This window comes from Ipomoea triloba, chromosome 13, assembly GCF_003576645.1.
Source record: "Ipomoea triloba cultivar NCNSP0323 chromosome 13, ASM357664v1".
NCBI lineage: Eukaryota > Viridiplantae > Streptophyta > Magnoliopsida > Solanales > Convolvulaceae > Ipomoea > Ipomoea triloba.
Window position 1 is genome coordinate 24515567 of NC_044928.1, and position 22469 is coordinate 24538035.

At 31.3% G+C, this 22469-nt stretch overlaps 1 protein-coding gene across 1 annotated transcript; it reads right to left on the reverse strand.

Moving 5' to 3' along the window:
• Window positions 1-9518: 9518 nt before the first annotated feature.
• Window positions 9519-12320, reverse strand: LOC116001395 (salicylate carboxymethyltransferase-like). The gene is made up of 6 exons (XM_031241276.1): window positions 12220-12320; window positions 11878-12137; window positions 11091-11125; window positions 10487-10891; window positions 10066-10323; window positions 9519-9882 (listed from the first exon to the last, which is right to left on the reverse strand). Exons 1-6 carry the CDS (start codon window positions 12318-12320, stop codon window positions 9556-9558), a joined length of 1386 nt encoding a protein of 461 aa, XP_031097136.1. The 3' UTR covers window positions 9519-9555.
• Window positions 12321-22469: the final 10149 nt, after the last annotated feature.

Consider the following 22469-nt stretch of genomic DNA (forward strand, 5'->3'; position numbering starts at 1 on the left):
ATATATATATATATATATATATATATATATATATATATATATATATATATATATATATATATATATATATATATATATATATATATATATATATATATATATATATATATATATATAAAATTGTATTAAAAATATGTTCAACATCGGTGTCTTCAGCATAATTGATCTCATTAAGATTAGATTAATTGAAAGGTTAAGAATTCAATTATTCTCAATAGGTTGGCTCACAATGAGTTACACGGGTTAACACATGTAATCTCGCAAGCTAAACGGGTCGGGTTTTTAGCTCAACCTATCTAATATAAAAATCGGACTAAACGGGTCCAACCTGATAAGTTGGCCGTTTTGACAACTATAATGTAAATGTCAAGTATATTAATGGAACTGAACGTCGTCATGTTGAAATTTGCTGCATTTATGGAAAAGAAAAAAGGTAGCATACAGTGATTAATGTATGAGATATAAGATACATATGTGACATTTCAAATTCGCAGTCAAACAAAAGAACAGTTTGTTAAGGAGATGTTTTCGACTTATTGAAGTTGAAGTACATAAGTTTGACTGTTTGAGGCAGTGGCGGCCAAGTTATTTGACATTAAGACGACTTAAATTTAAATAAGGATTTCATACGACTTAAATTTAAATAAGAATTTCATATTCCTTTGGAGAAAATTCTTGAGTCAAAAATTATATTGTTAGTTAGTTATTCCATCCATTCTATTTCATTAGTCATATTTTTAAAATTTATTTTAATTGGTCTTTAGATAATGTTCATTCTCCTAATTTAATTCAAACACCATTAAGTCTTATTAATTTTTCAAATTTACTTTTTATTTCTTTTAGAGCATCTCCCATGGAGATTTTTGGTGATTTTGGCGGACTAAGAAAGAGATCTTGGCAATGTTAGAGGAGATAGAAGAGAGAAGAGAAGAGTTCATCAACTAAGTTGGGATTTTTGTCTGTGAAAGATTTAAAAAATAAAACGAAACAAAACAAAAAATCGAGCAATTTGCTAGCCCACATGGTGCTAGTAGTCACGTGTTCTTTATGTGCTTGATGAGCACTTTAGAGTAACTCTCTCTTTTTAAAATTTTTTTCTTTTCTTTCTTTTTTTGTTTTACATCTGATTTGACCATAGGGCTCACAATAAACCTTTTTGTTAAAAAAACATCAACATTTAAAGTGCTATATAAAGGCATTTTCAATGGTTGTCCCCTTTTCATCTTAAATTGTGGGCTCAACTTCTCCACATCACCTTATAATCCCATCACCTATAACTAATTCATTACTTAATTATAAGAAAAAATATAATACTTTTGATGAAAGAAGTAATACTTTTACATTTTTTTATAAAAGAAAGTAATACTTTTACATCAAAATGTAAAAGTCTTACATTTTTTTTCAAAAGTATTGTATTTTTCCATACAAGTAGTAAACATTTTATTCATGATTTAGTATTATATTTGCTAGTATAAATATTACATTTCATCTTGACTCGATCCGTCTCACGGATACTTTCACACAAGTTTTTGTCTTCAAAATTTTGATTTTAAATAAATATAAATATAAATAATAAAATATTAATAAAATTAAAAGTGGTGAATTACCAAATTAATAAAATTAAAAATCAGAAAAAAATTTTAAATTATATATACTAAAAATTAATAAAATTAAAAATTATAAAAATAAATTTTAATTTATAAATTTACCAAATAAAATAACAATTTTGTTTAAAAAAAAAAAAGGAAATCAAGTTGTTGAAAAGGCTTGATTTCAATTAAACAAAACAATTTTTTAATATACAACATATATATGGTGGAAGACAGGTTGTCCCCCACCATCTGCACGTCAGATGTGGCGTCTGAGTGACACGCACTGCAACAGTTAATAAACTGCAACAGTTAATAATCTGCGGAGAGAAAGTTGTCTCCGAAGATTAATCTTTGCTCCCCTCTAATCATTTTCTCCCCTCTTATCTTCATGGTTCGAGATCCCCTAAGGGCATCTCGAATGCACAACATTGAGGGGAGAAAGAAGGGTAAAGGGGGCGAGGGCCGGGGGTCNGGGGGGGGGGGGGGGGGGGGGGGGGGGGGGGGGGGAGAAGGGCTGGAGGAAGGGGAAAAAAGGAGATTTTGTTTTCTCTAGAGAGAGCTGTCACTCCCAAGAAAACACAACCAAGTGCAATGCACATAGCCAAATGAGCGAATCATGTGGCGCATAGTGGTCATGTTCAATCGCAATTGTTCCCATCCTCTATTTTAAATATTAAAAAATATAACTATTTTGTTTCTATTTTTTTATTTTTATTTTATTTTTAAAATTTTTTAACTTTATTAATTGTTGGTATATATAGTATTTAAAATTTGATTATGCATTTTTATTTCGTTATTTAAATTTATATTTATATAAAATCAAAATTTGAAATTATTAATTATAGATAAGTGAATAAAATAATAGATGATGTTTAGAAAATTGTCCCCAAAAAAAAAAAAAAAAAAAAGAGAGAAGGATTAGGGTCTTTCCCATCAAAATAGGGTCCTATGCAATATCCTAGTTTTGACCCTCTTTATATATATATATATATATATATATATATAATTGTTTAAAATTTGTGCCAAAAACAAAATATTCAAAAATAATACATCTGATATTTCACTTAAAAACTAACATGCACTGGCCATAGATGTAAAATCATCCACCAAACTTTTGATATCAACTTTTTTCAAAATTTCATTTTCAATTCCAATTGAAACAAATCCATTGACCCTCACCGTAAGATATATACTTAATCACAAGTAAAATTTCAACAATTACAATATTGAAAAAATTTCTTTCTGTAGAGATAAGAGTAATTGAAATAGTCGATTATTTTTTTTTCTTTTTACGCTTCTCGAACCCAGATAGATATTTTTTAGAAAATATAATTATAAAATTCTATTGATACCAAATTATATATATATATATATATNTATATATATATATATATATATATATATATATATATATATATATATATATATATATATATATATATATATATAAATTGTAGATATGAAAATCCTATTGATTTTGTTGAATAAATAGTTAAAAATAAATAAAACTTTTCAATTTATGTATTACCATAATTCATTGTTGTTTTGGAATTTTATTGTCTGAGACTTAAAAGAAAGTCGAAGATATGCCAAAATCATAATTATAGACTTGTTTGAAAATCAAGACAGCCAAAAAATTGTTGACTGCCTTCCGATCTTTGAGCTTGCCAAATAACTTGCCCTTGCATATGTTAAGGTTATAAATATATTCCAATTTATCTCCATGACGCCCTTTCTTAATCATACCCAAATTGTCCTACCTAATTCTAATTACACTCAAACTGTCCTGCCTAATTCTAATCATACTCAAATTACCAACTTTCGTCATTGTTTATATTTGATGCTTTCAAGTGATTGGGCCTCAATTTACAGGTAAAATTTGTACACAAATAATCATACTATATCTAATATACATATATTCATGTTTTTTTTTTTTTACAATTGACCCCCCCCCCCCCAAAAAAATTGGGGGACCATGTGGCCCAAAGAAAACATGCCCAGGACCAGCTCCGAAGGATTGTCGATCAGGGAAAATAGGAGAGGAGATTATATGGTGATGTGGAAGAAATGGGTCTACAAAATGGGAAGATAAGGGGAGAAGAATTGGTGATACTCTTAAAGAGTAACTTTTTAGAATGATTAATTAGCCCGGTAAGGTTGTCTCATTTGATTTAAATTTATAAATACGAATGGAAAATGTGAGGAACCCTTCTTTGAATGTGTTCTTCGAATGACTTTATTTCAGTTAATACTATTATAGAGTAAAAAGATGTAATACTAGAATTAAGGATTTACCTCCTAGTTGATGTGCTTGAATTGAGCTTAGATAAAGCAAACAAGTTAGAAAGAAGAAAAGAAAATTTTGTCATAGTTTTGAAATGTATTTTATGGAAGAATCAATGGAGTCATTATAAGACCTTTTCCTAATTTTAGTAAAAGTATTTTTTTTGTCTCATCTTATTTTTCTTTTGTTATTTTTTCGGTTTCAACTGGTTTAATTGGTCTAGCACTTTACTAAAAACTGGTTGAAAAGTATGGTTATTACTAAAAATCAGAGGTTACCTAAAGTCCTAAACAAATTAAACTGGTTGAAATCAGAAAAATAACAAAAGAAAAAATATGAAAATACAGAAATGTTACTAAAAATAGGAAGAGTCATGAGAAGGACTAAAAGTGTTCAAAAAATAATAGTCAGGACGGGATGTTAAATGGCAAAAAGGATAGTCTGAGACTAAATTTAAAATTATTACCAAAGACAATGGATCTCTAGTAGAATTAACTCTATTTATAAATATAGAGGAGAATTCTAAGACTTTTGATGATGCTATGAAGTCTCATGATGTTAACCTTTGAAAAGAATTAAGCAATCCAATATGAAATGGATTCAATAATTGGTAATAATACTTAGATTTTAACGAATCATCCCCGAGTTGTAAACCTATTGGTTGTAAATGATTTTTCAAGAAGTTTGATGGCCTATTTGATACATTTTATGCAAAAATAAAAAAATAAAAAATAAAAAGTGACATTTATATTTACCTGTTATTACAGGTCACTAACAGGTAATTATGCCTTGATAACTAAATTGACATGTTTATGTATCTATTTGCAACTTTAAATAGTTTGAGGACCTAATTGACTTTACAAATAAAGTTTGATAGCCTATTTGATACATTTTATGCCAAACAAGGGATATTTATATTTACCTGGTATTACAGGTCTTTAACAGTAATTATGCTTTTATGAACTAAATTGACATGTTTATGTACCTAAGTGCAACTTTAAAAAGTTTGAGGGCGTAATTGACTTCACAGATAAAGTTCGATGGCCTATTTGATACATTTTATGCAAAAAAAAAAAGTGACATTTGTATTTACCTGGTATTACAGGTCACTAACAGGTAATTATGTCTTGATGACTAAATTGTCATGTTTATTTATTTATTTGCAACTTTAAAAAGTTTGAGCGCCTAATTGACTTTACAAATAAATTTGATGGCCTATTTGATACATTTTACGAAAAAAAAAAAGTGACATTTATATTTACCTGGTATTACAGGTCAGTAACAGGTAATTATTCCTTGATAAACTAAATTGACATATTTATGTACCTAATTGCCACTTGAAAAAGTTTGAGGGCCTAAAAGTTTGAGGGCCTAATTGACATTACAGATAAAGTTTGATAAAAGTTTGAGGGCCTAATTGACATTACAGATAAAGTTTGATGGCTTATTGAGGGCCTAATTGACATTACAGATAAAGTTTGATGGCTTATTTGATACATTTTATGCAACAAAAGTGACATTTATATTTACCTGGTATTACAGGTCACTAACAGGTAATTATGCCTTGATGAACTAAATTGACATGTTTATTTACCTAATTGCCACTTTAAAAAGTTTGAGGGTATAATTGACATTACAGATAAAGTTTGATGGCCTATTTGATACATTTTATGCAAAAAAAAAAAAAGTGACATTTATAATTACCTGGTATTACAGGTCACTAACAGGTAATTACGCCTTGATGAACTAAATTGACATGTTTATGTACCTAATTGAAACTTAAAAAGTTTGAGGGCCTAATTGATTTTACAGATAATGTTTGATGGCCTATTTGATACATTTTATGCAAAAAAAGTGACATTTATATTTACGTGGCATTACAGGTATCTAATGGGTAATTATGCCTTGATAACTAAATTGATATGTTTATGTATCTATTTGCAAGTTTAAAAAGTTTGAGGCCTAATTGACTTTACATATAAAGTTTGATGGCCTATATGGTACATTTTATGCAAAAAAAAAAAGTGACATTTATATTTATCTGGTATTACAGGTCACTAACAGGTAACATGTTTATTTATCTAATTGCAACTTTAAAAATTTTGAGGTCCTAATTGACTTTACACATAAAGTTTGATGGCCTATTTGATACATTTTATGCAAAAAATAAAAATAAAAATAAAAAGTGACATTTATATTTACCTGGTATTACAGGTCACTAACAGGTAATTATGTCTTGATAACTAAATTGACATGTTTATGTATCTATTTGCAACTTTAAATAGTTTGAGGGCCTAATTGACTTTACAAATAAAGTTTGATAGCCTATTTGATACATTTTATGCCAAACAAGGGACATTTATATTTACCTGGTATTACATGTCTTTAACAGTAATTATGCTTTTATGAACTAAATTGACATGTTTATGTACCTAAATGCAACTTTAAAAAGTTTGAGGGCGTAATTGACTTCACAGATAAAGTTCGATGGCCTATTTGATACATTTTATGCAAAAAAAAAAAGTGACGTTTATATTTACCTGGTATTACAGGTCACTAACAGGTAATTATGTCTTGATGACTAAATTGTCATGTTTATGTATCTATTTGCAACTTTAAAAAGTTTGAGCGCCTAATTGACTTTATAGATAAATTTGATGGCCTATTTGATACATTTTATGCAAAAAAAAAAGTGACATTTATATTTACCTGGTATTACAGGTCAGTAACAGGTAATTATTCCTTGATGAACTAAATTGACATGTTTATGTACCTAATTGCCACTTGAAAAAGTTTGAGGGCCTAATTGACATTACAGATAAAGTTTGATGGCTTATTTGATACATTTTATGCAACAAAAGTGACATTTATATTTACCTGGTATTACAGGTTACTAACAGGTAATTATGCCTTGATGAACTAAATTGACATGTTTATGTACCTAATTGCAACTTTAAAACATTTGAGGGCCTAATTGACATAATTTCTGTTGTCTTTTCTATTTTTAATTTTCAATCAATTATTAATATTCATTTCCTTTTCCAATTTACCTAATTTCCGTTCCATTTTAAATTGATAATGTAAAATATTATTGTGAAACATTTCTATCGTAATAATTACCATATTACTAAAATGCCCTACATTTTGGCCGAAAAATTTTGGACGAGGATATTGGTTTTATATATAATATAGATAGATTCTATATTTGTAATTATCGTTATAAACGGATTTAATAGGAAAATTTAAGTAGGAAGTTATATTAAGAGTTTTGAAATATTATTATTATTATATTATTAATATTAGAGAAATTAAATTCAAAGTTTTAGATTATTATTACGAAGTATTATATTATTATTATTATTATTATTATTATTATTATTATTTTTATACTCTTAACAGAATAGGTAAGCAAAAAAACTTCCTGCTGTTTTTTTCTTTTGATCCCAATAAGGCACTTCATGGGAATGGGCCCAAACAAAGAAAAAGCGAATGGTGTAGGGGAAACCATTTATGTTTTTTTTCTAAAAGAACAATTAATTAATTAATTAATTTTTAATAGTTTTCTTTGTTTCCTTGCATAGGTTGGGAAGCTTGAAGAGGCCGTAAATCACGTAGAAGTGAATTTCACAAATTTAATAGGTTTACAGAATTCGAAGACTTAGTTAAGGAGATAGGTAATGATTTAATTTGGGGCCGTGTACAATACATAACTTCCACCAGTAGCATTTATCTTCTGGTTCTTCATGTTTCTTTTCCTTGGCGCATTCCATCCAAGAGGCTCTCTATGAAAATTTTCTTATTGCGGAATAATAATAATAATAAAACAAAAAATAATAATAATAAAACAAAACATCACCATCATCTTTATCAACACCTATTTCCTTTTGTTTTTCTTTTCCTTTTCTTTTCTTTCTTCTTCCATTCTTCTTTCTTCCTTTTCTTGTCTTTCTTCTTTCCTCTCTTCTCATCATCATAATAATAATAATAATAATAATAATAATAATAATAATAATAATAATAAGAAAAATAAGAAAATGTTACCTGTCATTTCATCATCTTCTTCTTCGACCGGCAAGGAGAGAGAGAGATAATCGGCGGGGAAAAAGAAAAAAAAAATACATATGCTACAAAAACAACCAAAACCATTGTGGCATATATATATATATATATATATATATATATATATATATATATATATATATATATATATATATATATATATAATATTATGTAATAATAATTGATTGCTAAATTTATGAAAGTATATATGGTTAAATAATATAATCAATAATTTACCCAAAATAATTGTCCAATTTACCTTATAATCAATAAATTAATTAATTAATAAAATCAATATTTTGACTAAAAGGCCCTTAAGTTTGGGTGGGAAAGTTTGGGAGTAGGATAATACTTTTATATATAGTATAGATAGATTATTTTAAATCTAAAAGGTTTAAAAAAATATAATTATCGTGTTAAGTAGAAAGTACCTTGTTTCAATACTTTAAAAATTAGAATGTTTGAATGTATGTCAGGGTAACACATACACATTTATATAATTTTATAAATGCAGAGATTAGTAGAAGAGGAGAAACTAAACTCCTTCAATCTTCCTATCTACGCACCATCTCTAAAGGAAGTGAAAATGATTGTTGAAAAGGAGGGATTATTCTCAATTAATGTTTTGGAGGGTTTCACACATGATTTTAGTGAACCTTTGAAGGATGCAAAGGCAATTACCAACACAATGAGAGCCGGGGCTGAGTCCTTGGTTGTTAGCCATTTTGGAGGTGGAATTATGATCAAGTTTTTAATAAGTATGAAGAAATGATTGGTGAATGCATGACCGAATTTGTGAAGGAGGATTTCTTCATTATTGTTTCCCTCACTAAAATTTAAAAGAAATTACTAATTCAAATATGAAGTGGACCTACATATATTGTATAATTTATATTTTCATGTATAATTTATATTTTTTTTTTCATATATGTGAGTCCACTTCATATTTGGATTGGGTCGAAATAGATACGGGTTCTTCGTAGTGAAATGAATAAATCGATATATTGTACGATTAAAATAAATAATGGATAAATGAGAAATTAATTAATTATATTCTCAAAGTATCGTTGACCCATTTGAGTTTGGAAAATGAAGGTGGAAAAAATGCTTGAAAAAACCTTTGTCCTACATTGAAAAGGAAAGTGGGTTTGCACTAGTATATATATATATAATACCCTTTTAAGAGAAAGTTTGAATTGTATAGCTTAGAAGCTCTTCCTCACGCGTAGAAAGCGCAAATCAAATAACCAAAATGAATCTGAAAAGACTTGATGATACCACTACGTACTAATTTAAAAGGGTAATCGTGATATCATCACATGGTAGTTGGCAAATCAATATAATATTTAGTTGTAGTGAATATGCAACATAATAAAATGAACACAAAGTCCAATCCAATAGAGTTAACATAATATTTTGTTGTAGTGAATATGCAACAGAATAAAATGAACACAAATTAAAGTCCAATCCAATAGAGTTGTAAATATGTGTATATTTATTTTGCGAAATCCATAATGATAGAAAACTTATTTTAGCAATGGTCCTTATTTTCAGTACTAGCTAGTAGTAGTACATATATGGAATGGACCGGGGTGCACAACTTTGAATTAGTAATTTCTTTTAAATTTTAGTGAGGGAAACAATAATGAAGAAATCCTCCTTCACAAATTCGGTCATGCATTCACCAATCATTTCTTCATACTTATTAAAAACTTGATCAACAATTCCTCCTCCAAAATGGCTAACAACCAAGGACTCAGCCCCGGCTCTCATTGTGTTGGTAATTGTCTTTGCATCCTTCAAAGGTTCACTATAATCATGTGTGAAACCCTCCAAAACATTAATTGAGAATAATCCCTCCTTTTCAACAATCATTTTTACTTCCTTTAGAGATGGTGCGTAGATAGGAAGATTGAAGGAGTTTAGTTTCTCCTCTTCTACTAATCCCTGCATTTATAAAATTATATAAATGTGTATGTGTTACCCTGACATACGTTCAAAAATTCTAATTTTTAAAGTATTGAAACAAGGTACTTTCTACTTAACACCATAATTATATATTTTTTTAACCTTTTAGATTTAAAATAATAATAATAATAATAACAATATAAAACATGGATATTTAATTACCTTTGTAACTAGATCTTTGAGGACTTTGGCTAAAAGTACCATAAATTTAAGAGCACCATGAGTGGGTTTAGGGCTTTCACTCTTTCTCCCCATAAAATATAATACCATTCGTCCACCCGTCACCAATTCTTCTGAACGAGATTTGAGAAAAATTGAGAAATCACTTTCAAATTGCTCACAATATGCCTTGATCACATTAGGTGGGGTTGAAGCTGTGATACAAATGTTGTCTTTGTTCTCCTCCGATCCCTTTGGTATCTGATAAGAATTAGAAAGAGGAAGAATTAGATGAGCTAATGAGACAACTTTAACTCTGTCTCTCTTATCTTACTTTTGACAAGCTTCAATTAAATTAAGATATATTAATTTGAATTGGAGTGAAGGCAAAAGAGTGTATAAATTAAATTAAAGCACATCACACCTGAGAAAGCCAATGGAGACTATTTGAGGAATGAACAAAATGAAGACTCTTAGAGGGGAAAAGCCTTCCATAAAATGAACCACCTACTCCCGCGAAGAAGCAATGCCCAAACCCATCTCCCATCTCTTTCTTGAAATCCTCAACACATCGGGGCAGTGACCGGAAAATGGAGTTGAAATCGTTGCTGGGAAGGTCGCTGAAGTGGACGACATATTCCGGCGAGGGGTTTCCCGTCATTTTCCGCAGTTTTTCAACCGCTCTGATGGTGTCGAACACTACCAGAAAAGTGTTTGGTCCGGAGGAACATCCCAAGTCTGCAATGGATATGGTTTCTGGGCAAAGGCTCTTATAGACATCTGTTATGGCTTCTTCTCTTGTGGGCTTTGTACAAAGTATAATACTTTTCTGTTCATATAAACCATAAAAATATATATGCACTCAGCTCAGCAAGAATTAAGTTTATTTGCTACACAAATTATATCATGGACTAGGATCCAAATTACAATGTGAATCTAAATTCATATTTAACATTAAGGATATATATATAATAAGTTAACTGATTGCAACGATAAAACCAAATTGAATATATGCAAAACGCAGGCACCTGAGACAATGAGTTGTTAGCATAACTGGCAAAAACTGCGATCACAATAAAAAAAAAAAGTTGTTGCGATCACAATAAAAAATAAAAAATAAAAAAATACTGCCATCGCAGCAGGTTGCTTTGCTGCGAACAGCAACAACATAAATATTATTTTTTGGCAAAAACTTGTGTGAGACCGTCTCACCATGAGATATGTCGGGTCAGGCCAAGATACAAATGTATTACAATTGTATAATTTATATTTTATAATAATTTATTTAATTAATATAATTTTATATAATTGTATGATAATTAATTATTAATATGTATGTGTTAAGATGCCTTAGAGTTTTGTATTTATAAAAAACTGAAAAGTTAATGGAATATTGCAATTTAGAGAAGGGAAACAATTGACTCGCTACTCACTAGTTTGTATTTATTCCTCCGACAAATCCCCAAGCTAAGCTTGCAGTTCACGGTCACATTCATGACTGTGACAGTGATTGGGACCTCCTCCTCGATTTCTTTCGTGCTTTTGTGCCTTCGTTTTGAACTTCCTTCACTCATTTTCTCATGCAAATCGCTTCCTTCCTTGCTCGTTTATGCATGTGATTTTCACAGCAATCACCTTAAACTCCATGCAAAATGAGGATAAATGATTTGCACAAATAAGCCAAATTATGGCTTATCACTAGGTCACTGTTGCTTCGGATTCTGAGCCATGCTCAAGAAATATGAAACTTAATTGAGTTAAGATAAAATTTTACTTTGAGTCGAACCCTTTTAGCGCAAGATGGATTGGGCTGGCCAGCGTAGGTGGAGTATTGAGAGATCACCATGGTCATTGGATTGTAGGATTCATGGTTAACATTAGGTCTACAAACAGTTTCATCGTCGAGCTTTGGGGTCTTCGGGAAGGGCTTGTTATCGCTAAAAATAGAGGTGTTGTCAATCTCATTGCTGAAGTGGACTTTGAGGCGGTGGTCCAGATTTTGGAATGCGAATACCTTACTAACTGACTGTAAGCATCTCTTGGGCAGCTTCCAATCTATTACGATTGTCCACACCCTCAAAGAAGGTAACCAGTGTGCCGATTTCTTAGCAAACTTAGCGTAAGATACGGCGTGGGGTACTACTATTCTTGATCTACCTCCATATGGGATTAATGTTCTTCTTCAGCGGGATGCTTTGAGTGTTTCTACTTGTCACCCTTGTCGCCGCCGCTGATCTAGGGGCCGTTAGGTCCCTCATGCTCACAAAAAAAAAAAAAACATACCAGTCCTTTAGGTGTTCTATTTGAGGTACTTTTGGTTCAATAATTACTGTTGAATGAGTTATCGTGGAGAGAGAAATTCCTAGTTTATTTAAGGATTAAAATTCGATAAGGTAGTAAAAATTAATACATTTTTTCCCCTCCCCTGGACCTTTTGCTGATTTAATCACAAGATCCTATGTAATACTATTCTTATTCCCTTAAAATTCATTCCGTGAATTAAACATGTTGTGAAGGTTTTTGTTGTGATTTATCTTTATGGTGTACAACTATGAATTCTAATTATATAAATAGTCAAGTATGTGTTGTGTTTATGATAGTTTTTACTTTATGGTTTGTGTTTGTAGTAGATTACTTGAGTTTTTTTTTTCTTTTTTTTTTTTTGATGTAATTTTGTTAATAGCAAATTAGTTTGCATGCAGGTTTTTTTTAGCAAGAGTATTTAGTTCCCTACCCCCTATAGACATTTTGCTGATTTAATCACAGATCTAGTCTTCATGTGCGCATAAGAGATCTAATCTAGACCTCCTCCGATCATAACTTTTAAGTCAAGTGATGAACCAACTACGCAAAGCTTCTAGCAGTGCAGATTTTTTTTTATGTGTTTTCTTTCTCTCTTTGTAAAAAGTTAAATTAATGTAGTTCTTTTGGCAATTCATTTTTACCATATTATTATTTGCATATTATGCTTTCTATAGATACTGTAATATCATGTTGAACAGAGTAATATACCTCATCAGGTGTGAGATGTATTTTTTGTAATTAATAGTGTAAATAATAAGTTTTCCTAACTGCCAAAGACCTTGTGATCTGGTGACACATGGTGTCCCGATTTACATTCCCACATGGATGGGAGTGGGTTCGAGCCTCAGTGGAGGCAACTGTTGACTCTTTGTGCTTCAGTAGATTGAGAAAGTAGCTATGAATAGATACTATAATAGATACTACATTGTAACAGAGTCAGTAGTACTCAAAAAAAAAGTTGCGAAACACTCGTTTATTAAAACCTTATTTGCTACCTCACAAAAGTGCTAGGAGCGTTGTAGACTAGGTTTTCTAGGATAAAGAACCCAACGAACTAGAGCATGGGATGAACACAATTAACTTATAAAGGAGTAGAAGCAGAGTTTCAAGAGAGAAAAAGAATTTCATTGTGTTGTATAAAATCTGCTGCTCTACAAGCTTTAATCATAGCATTCAAACTGATCATGTCATGGGGCATAACCATTCACCCGAGTGGTTTAACACGAGTCCTGGGGCATAACTTAGTCCGGGCCAATTTGGATGCGTACATGAATATTTGATTTGCACTCCCTGTGCGCGAGAGAGAACCTCTATGCTATACAATTCAATAAGCCTTAGAAAGCGCAAATTATATTGTGGACCGCGCTTCAAAACGACGTCATTTTGATTAGTGAAAACAGATGGATGATTCCGCGCCATTCACTTTCAGTCTATATACACTGTAGTTACATTTCAACACAATTGCAGTTACATTTCAACATAACTACAGTTACATTTCAATATAACTACAATTACATTTCAATATAACTACAGTTTCATTTCAATATAACTACAGTTTCATTCGATAATATAAAAACACAAATGTGAAACTGTTATTCAATATCAGTTCATATACATTGCAGTTACATTTCAAAACAACTACAGTTCCATTTCGATATAATTACAGTTTCATTCGATAATATAAAAACACAAATGTGAAACTGCTATTCAGTATCAGTTCATATACACTGCAGTTACATTTTAACACAACTACAGTTACTTTTCGATATAACCACAATTTCATTCGATAATATAAAAACAAATGTAAGGCAGTATCTTTTGAGATGAACTGTAATATCATTTACGAAGTTCCGTCTCCCACTTATCAAAACTACGTCGTTTTGTGACCATGGTCCACAATGCATTGTGGACCATGGTCAACGGTATAACAACTGCTTAGAAAGGCTCTTGTATAAATAGTGTGGTGCAAACTCACTTCTCAAACCAACGTGGGACAAAAGCTACTTTAAAGCTTTTTCCTTCCATTTTTACAACTCAAATGAGTCACTTTGAGAACCAATTTCTCATTTACTCATTATCCATTTTGAGCGTACAATATATCAATCTCTTCGTCTCACTACGAATAACCCGAATCCACTTTGACTCGACCCAAATCGGAAGTGGACCCCATATATATTTGTACCACAAAATAACCATTTAAAATGTTATTTTATACTATTTTTTGAACAGTGTATTCCTTGATAAAGAGTTGAAGACTATTCAAGAAAATTCAGTTGGCTTAGCTTCAAAGCTCAATGAGCATCTATACTATTTCATGTTAGTGTTGCTGAGGAATTTAAGTATTTAACTAACACATATTTCTTCCTAATAACTAATCTCAATGCTTATTCCTGTTTTGCACATCCCCCACCTATATAAGCTTGCCAAGATATACAATATGAGGCCATAATGACCCATCCAACTTAAGCTGAAATAGAAACAAAATATAGTTCTTGATACCATTCATTTCATCTTCTGAAAACATCTTCACCAAGAATAACTAAATGCATATTACACTTATCAAAAGAGTCATTTCTATTTTTGGTCCTACTGTTATTGGAACATTGCCAATTTTAGTCAACTTCATTCATTTTTGCCACATTGTGACCAGTCTTATTTAATCCTTGTCATTTTTAGTCCACCGTTAAAATTTTTGTCAAATTGCCGTCCAAAATAGGGGTATTTTTGGTCTTTTCATGCTTTGGTCATCTCCTTGCACCCTTTGCAGTGGTTTTCCTTACACATTTTCATCCATTGAAGAGGTCTGGCGAAAGCCATGTGAGCTACATTACAAAGCCATGGCTTTCGCCGGACCTCTTCATTGCATGAAAATTTGTAAGGAAAACCACTACAAAGGGTAAATAAGATGATCAAAGCATGAAAAGATAAAAATACCCCTATTTTGGACAGTTATTTGACGAAAATTTTAACGGTGGACTAAAAGTGGCAATGACTAAATAAAACAGGCCGCAATGTGACAAAAATTAATGAAGTGAACTAAAATTGGCAATGCCCCAATAACAGTAGGACCAAAAATGGAAATGACTCCTTATCAAAATGATAGTTAAATTTAAAGCTAAAACATTCATTTTAAATCTAAATCAACCTCTTTAACAAATCAAAGCCAACATATATTCATTATAGATCAAAGCTAAAATCTAGTGCAAATCATTCAATTTAGGCATGGCGCTAGGGGTGGAAATAGGCTAGGCCGAGCCGGGCTTTAGAAAATTAGGCCTGGGCCTGCTATGGAAATCTAAAGCCTGGGCCTGGGCCTGAGCCTGTATGTAGGCTTTTTTTTAGGCTCAAGCCTGAGCCTACAGTTGGCCTGGCCTGGCCTGAAGCTTTTTTAAAAGCCTATTTAACATATAGACCTTTAAAAAGGCTTCAAAATAGATCCTAAATAGGCTTTGAGCCTATTTAAATAGGCCTTGAACCTATTTAAAGCCTACATTTTAAAGCCTTTTAAATTATACATGTAAAAAATTTACAAAAGATACCTAAGTTCATATTTCATAATGAATGACAAAATCATAAATTCATATTTCATAATACAATATCTAACATCACAAGTTTAATAAGTAAAAGTTCGTAATACAAAATTCAACAATGCATTGTTTACTAATTACTAGTATTACTACAAATCTATAAATCCTGCAATCAATTACTAGTAGGCTCATATTACATTAGTATTACTACTTTACTCATTGCTAGTAAACTGTAAACACTAAACGACTAGCAGAATTATTGCTAGTAATTAGTAATACTAATTATTAGCAATTTAGCATAATAGCAATAGTAACTAGTAATATCTAACACTGTTTACTAATTAGTAAGTCGTATTTGGGATTTGGGTATTGGGAATTAGGGTTGTAGGTTATATATATATTAGATATAAAATGTAATATATAATAATTAAATATTAAATATAAATATTATAATATATATATATATATATATATATATATATATATATATATATATATAGGCTAGGCCTGCGGGCTTGTAGGCTAGGCTTTTAAATATAGGCCTAGGCCTATTTAACTAAATAGGCTTCTAATTAGGCCTAGGCCTGACCTTTTTATTAAATAGGCTAGGCCAAGCTAGGCCCTAAGTAGGCCAGGCCGTAGGCTCCTATGAAGGGGCCTGGCCTATTCCCACCCCTAAGGCATGCCCTTTTGAATCAAAGCTTGGTTGGTTGGTAACTTTTGTTCAAAACTTTTTTTAAAAAAAATTGATTCAAGAAGTAAAATAAGAAATATCTTCAATATTCTTTATTGAATTTTCCTTTTTTAGGAGCTCATCCCTCTTGACATATGAGTATCTTCAACTCCTCTAAATCAGATTGTGTTTAGTCAAAGCTCACCTCTTGTCGATTAATAACTTGTATTAGTTATTTATAAACAAAATATTCACAATCACTACCACTATTCCCTTCAAATAAATATCATAGTCTACATGTATATGCATCCAAAACTTGAGATACCATTGACATACCTTTCAATTATCATAATTAAAAAATTTTGCTACTTTCTTGAGTTACACATAAGGGAGATTTTCATACACAATGACAATACACCAGGGACTCATGATTTAAATTTGTATCAATGGTAATTGTGGAACACTTCGACATGAAGAAGGCATGTTCAAATTTAACTATTTGTTTCTTTCAATGGGTCCTCTTCTCTCCGAATTAAAGTTCAAGTTGTGGTGCTCTAAACAATGTAACAAATTATTTTCAAACACCAAAATACCATAAACCTTGAAAATATAATTAGACGCATGAGTAATGGAGAAGTGAAGAGAAACTTTTAAATACACCTACGCCCGTGAGGGATGGAGACAGGAGAAGAGAAGATAAAAAATATATATATAAGGAATCTAGGGATTTAGAAGAAATAAAAATTTTTAAAAATCATAAAATTCCAAATCAACAAAACACATTTAAAATTAAAGGCGTGTTTGGAAACCCGGAAAATGATTTCTGAAAATCATTTTTCGGGTTTTAGGTGTTTGGAAAGAGGGAGGAAAATGTGGTCAATGGAAAATGAGCAACTAGTCAATGGAAAATAAGCCCATTTTTCAGGAAAATGATTTCCCCATTTTTTGAGGGGAAGTCATTTTCCGAAATGCTACTTTGCCTCTCGTTTCTCGCTTCTACTCCTTGGCTCCTTAAGTTTCCAGCTGCTCTCCTATTTCTTCTTCTTGGCACTAAAGATCTAAAATTTTTTTTTTCTGATTTCCGACCAGAAAACCTCGGACTGGTTTCAAAAATCAGTTCGACGTTTTATGCTCGGAATATGTCATTGGGTCGTTTTTTTTATTTATTTAAATTACATCTTATTCGTTAAATCTGGATACGTGGACGGTTGAGATTGGTTCTTAGTTCTTTCCTAGACTCCCGTTCTAATCTGAACGCGCTGGCCCGTAGTAATTTATTAAATCTAAAATTCTTACGTTAATAATATTAGTTATACCGTAAGTCCGTAATTATTACTCAAATTAACAATTTTACTTTTAATATAATATGAATTCCATAATAATGGTAAATCGTAATATAATGGATTAATGGTAATTCTTACGGACTTACTTTCAAAAAAAGACGGCTTTAAATTTAATTAAGGATTTCATATTTCTTTGGAGAAAATTCTTGAGTCAAAAAATATATTGTTAGTTAATTATTCGATCCAATCTATTCTATAAGTCATATTTTTAAAATTTCTTTTAATTTGTCTTCTAGATAATGTTCATCAACAAGTAATGTAAAAGTATTAGTTTTTTTTTTTTTTAATGTAAAAGTATTAGTTTTTTCATCAAAAGTATTATATTTTTCCTTATAAGTAATATAAATATTTTATTCGCGATTTAGTATTACATTTGTTAGTATAAATATTATATTTTATTATGATGCGACCTGTCTCACGGACAAGGATCCGTGAGACAGTCACACATAAATTTTTGCATTCAAAATTTTGATTTTAAATATAAATATAAATAATGAAATATTAAGTAATTGCCGCCTCTTCTGCGGATGTAAATCGCAAGATAAATCACAACAAAAACCTTCACAACATGTTTAGTTCACGGAATGAATTTTAAGGGAATAAGAATAGTATTACATAGGATCTTGTGATTAAATCAGCAAAAGGTCCAGGGGAGGGGAAAAAATGTATTAATTTTTACTACCTTATCGAATTTTAATCCTTAAATAAACTAGGAATTTCTCTCTCCACGATAACTCATTCAACAGTAATTATTGAACCAAAAGTACCTCAAATAGAACACCTAAAGGACTGGTATATTTTTTTTTTTTTTGTGAGCATTGATAAGTGCATATTTGATCATATTTTTACTCCATATTTAAATTCATTTCTATCACTAAATATTAGTATTATGTTCATAATAATATTGATTATCTTTCATTGAGATAAATAATTGCAATTTAACATAAGTTGATGAAGAATTGATAAATTGAGCATTTTATTAATATTAGGGATGTGACATTATTAATCTTGTTGTGTATATGTATAATTAATTGCCACTTAATTGTTTGTTAGGCCAAAAGTGGCATATGAAGTGGTGTTGGTGGATGGTTTGTGATGAAGACAAAAAGAAGAGGGAATCATGGGGTGAAAAGTGGAGTCAAAAAGCATAAAGCAAAAGCAAGAAGAAAACATGGCATAAAATCAGGATGGTGGACTGCAGCATGCTTTCGGCCATCATCATTTTTGTGCGAGGAATTCATTCTCGACGCGTCGAGAATGTCTCTCGACGCGTCGAGAATCTTGCCCAGGCCAAAAATTTCAGCAGTGCAAATTTCCAGTTTTGCCCCTGCCTTTACCCAACTATAAATACCCCTCATTTCTTCATTCTTCAACATCCAATTTTCATATTAGATTAGTCCCTTTTCTCTCTTTAATCCTTTTCTACTCCTTTCAAAATGTAGACCTCCAAGTGAGGATTGTTTAGTAGTGTAGGAGTAGATTAGGATTTATTTTGTAATAAGAAGAGAGATGATGCAAGATTAGGAGCTTCAACCGTTGGACCGAGGAGAAAGCGATGAGAATTTCTTTCCCTCTTTTCCTTTACTTATCTTGAATTAATCTTGTATCTAGATGCTTGTTCTTAATTTATTTGGATTATAGATTGTGTTTATGTCTAGATTGTTGTTTGTTCTTATTTATTATGAATTGTTAGTTTAGCTTCTATGAGTTGTTGTGTGCAAGACTTGTTATTAAAAGTGTGTGATTATTGGATCCAATTACATGCTTGTTTGTTGTTGTGTCACGGTGAGAATCGGGCATGACTAGAACACTCTTGCCACACCTATGATTTATACAATGCGAGAGCTTGATAAATTGTAGGGGGATTTCTCGGCTAATCTTCGGTTCCTTCACTGGCGAGAGCGGGTTGGAATTTAGAAGTTAGCCAAAACGGTTCCTTCACGGGTGACAGCGTGTTGGAATCTAGAGGTTAGTTTAGGCTACCCCCTCACAACTTGTAGGATTAACTTGGGTTTGGGAATGTTGATTTGCTTAGGATCTTTAAAACGAGCCTCGCTTGTAGACTACGAGAGTAGATAACTTGCGGTTCGGCACACTCGGGTAGATCACGAGAGTGGCACCGGGGACTTTAGTGCATTTCCTCCATTCACAAGGGATAAAACTTCTTTTCTACATTTGTTTGACACATGATAGATATTGACCCGATCCATATCCTTACATATGTTGCATCTAATATATCTCTCTTCATTTGTTGTTTTTATTTTTGTTATTTAGTTTTGTTGTTATAACCATGTTATTGTCGAACTAGCTTCACAAGAATCAATCCGAGTTAGTGCTTGACCAACCATTCCCTGTGGATCGATAACCCCGGAATACTCCGGGTATTTGCGTGTACCTAAAAGCTACGACCAAGCATGAGGGACCTAACGGCCCCTAGATCAGCGGCGGCGACAAGGGTGACAAGTAGAAACACTCAAAGCATCCCGCTGAAGAAGAACATTAATCCCATATGGAGGTAGATCAAGAATAGTAGTACCCCACGCCGTATCTTACGCTAAGTTTGCTAAGAAATCGGCACACTGGTTACCTTCTTTGAGGGTGTGGACAATCGTAATAGATTGGAAGCTGCCCAAGAGATGCTTACAGTCAGTTAGTAAGGTATTCGCATTCCAAAATCTGGACCACCGCCTCAAAGTCCACTTCAGCAATGAGATTGACAACACCTCTATTTTTAGCGATAACAAGCCCTTCCCGAAGACCCCAAAGCTCGACGATGAAACTGTTTGTAGACCTAATGTTAACCATGAATCCTACAATCCAATGACCATGGTGATCTCTCAATACTCCACCTACGCTGGCCAGCCCAATCCATCTTGCGCTAAAAGGGTTCGACTCAAAGTAAAATTTTATCTTAACTCAATTAAGTTTCATATTTCTTGAGCATGGCTCAGAATCCGAAGCAACAGTGACCTAGTGATAAGCCATAATTTGGCTTATTTGTGCAAATCATTTATCCTCATTTTGCATGGAGTTTAAGGTGATTGCTGTGAAAATCACATGCATAAACGAGCAAGGAAGGAAGCGATTTGCATGAGAAAATGAGTGAAGGAAGTTCAAAACGAAGGCACAAAAGCACGAAAGAAATCGAGGAGGAATAAATACAAACTAGTGAGTAGCGAGTCAATTGTTTTCCTTCTCTAAATTGCAATATTCCATTAACTTTTCAGTTTTTTATAAATACAAAACTCTGAGTCATCTTAACACAAATACATATTAATAATTAATTATCATACAATTATATAAAATTATATTAATTAAATAAATTATTATAAAATATAAATTATACAATTGTAATACATTTGCATCTTGGCCTGACCCGACCAGACATGTCTCATGGTGAGACGGTCTCACACAAGTTTTTGCCAAAAAATAATATTTATGTTGTTGTTGTTCGCAGCAAAGCAACCTGCTGCGATCGCAGTATTTTTTTATTTTTTTTTATTGTGATCGCAACAATTTTTTTCATTAAATATTTATAAAAATAATTTTTCGTAGTAAAGTATGTGAGTATTTATGAAAGGTTTGAAACGTACCGTAAAATTAATAAAAAATTTGTCTGATTTTAATAGAAGAAAACAAATTTGGTAGAGAATATTCAAAAGTTTGGGGTTAGAGGGCTGGATTTCATCTATTTATATTAATGAAGAAAAAGCCTACAAAAATCGTATTCTGATAGAATCTATGAAAGTTAATAACTTTTTGAATAGCAGTAGACTTTTAAAAACTCTATAAAAGTCTGAATCAAATACCAGTATACTTTTAAAAGAGTTTTGAAAATCCTGGATCCAATACCGGTAGACTTTTAAAGAGTTTTTAAAAGTCTAAATTTAATAGCAGTAATATCATATTATATATGTAAAGATTAGATACTGTATATTATTTTGGTAGAGATTTATTTCTTGACTTGTTTAGGTAGATTGATTGAAAGTGTTTTAGGTAAGATTGAGATAGTAGCCTTATATATATTTTGCTCTGCTCTGCTCTAAGTGAATAATACAGAACTTCTCTTCATTTTCTTGCTTCTTACTGTATTAATAAAACTAGTATTTTACCCGTGTGATGCACGGGAACAATTATGATATGATGAATTAAGGGAGAAATTTACAAAATGGAAAATCATTGTAGAATTGTATGAATGAAACTATGCTGAAATATTATAATAACATTTTACAAATTTTAAAAAACTTCTTTGTATACAATGTTTGTTGTGGAATTACTTTGGGTGTTCGCCTTATCACAAATTAAAATCTTCAATCCATTTGGGTTGGTGACTCTTGAAGCAGCAACATATAATTGTCCATGACTAAATAATGGTCTTTTCAAAAAGTGGCCTAAGTGATTGACCTTTGACTCTTGTTAATCGTTATTGCATAAGAGGTGACGATTAGAGGGAATTGTCTTCTTTGAAATTTAAAAGGCAATCTCAAATCTAAAAGAGTTAATGACATTATTTGAATCAAGATTTTATGATATGCACTACTTCCAGATAATACATTTGCT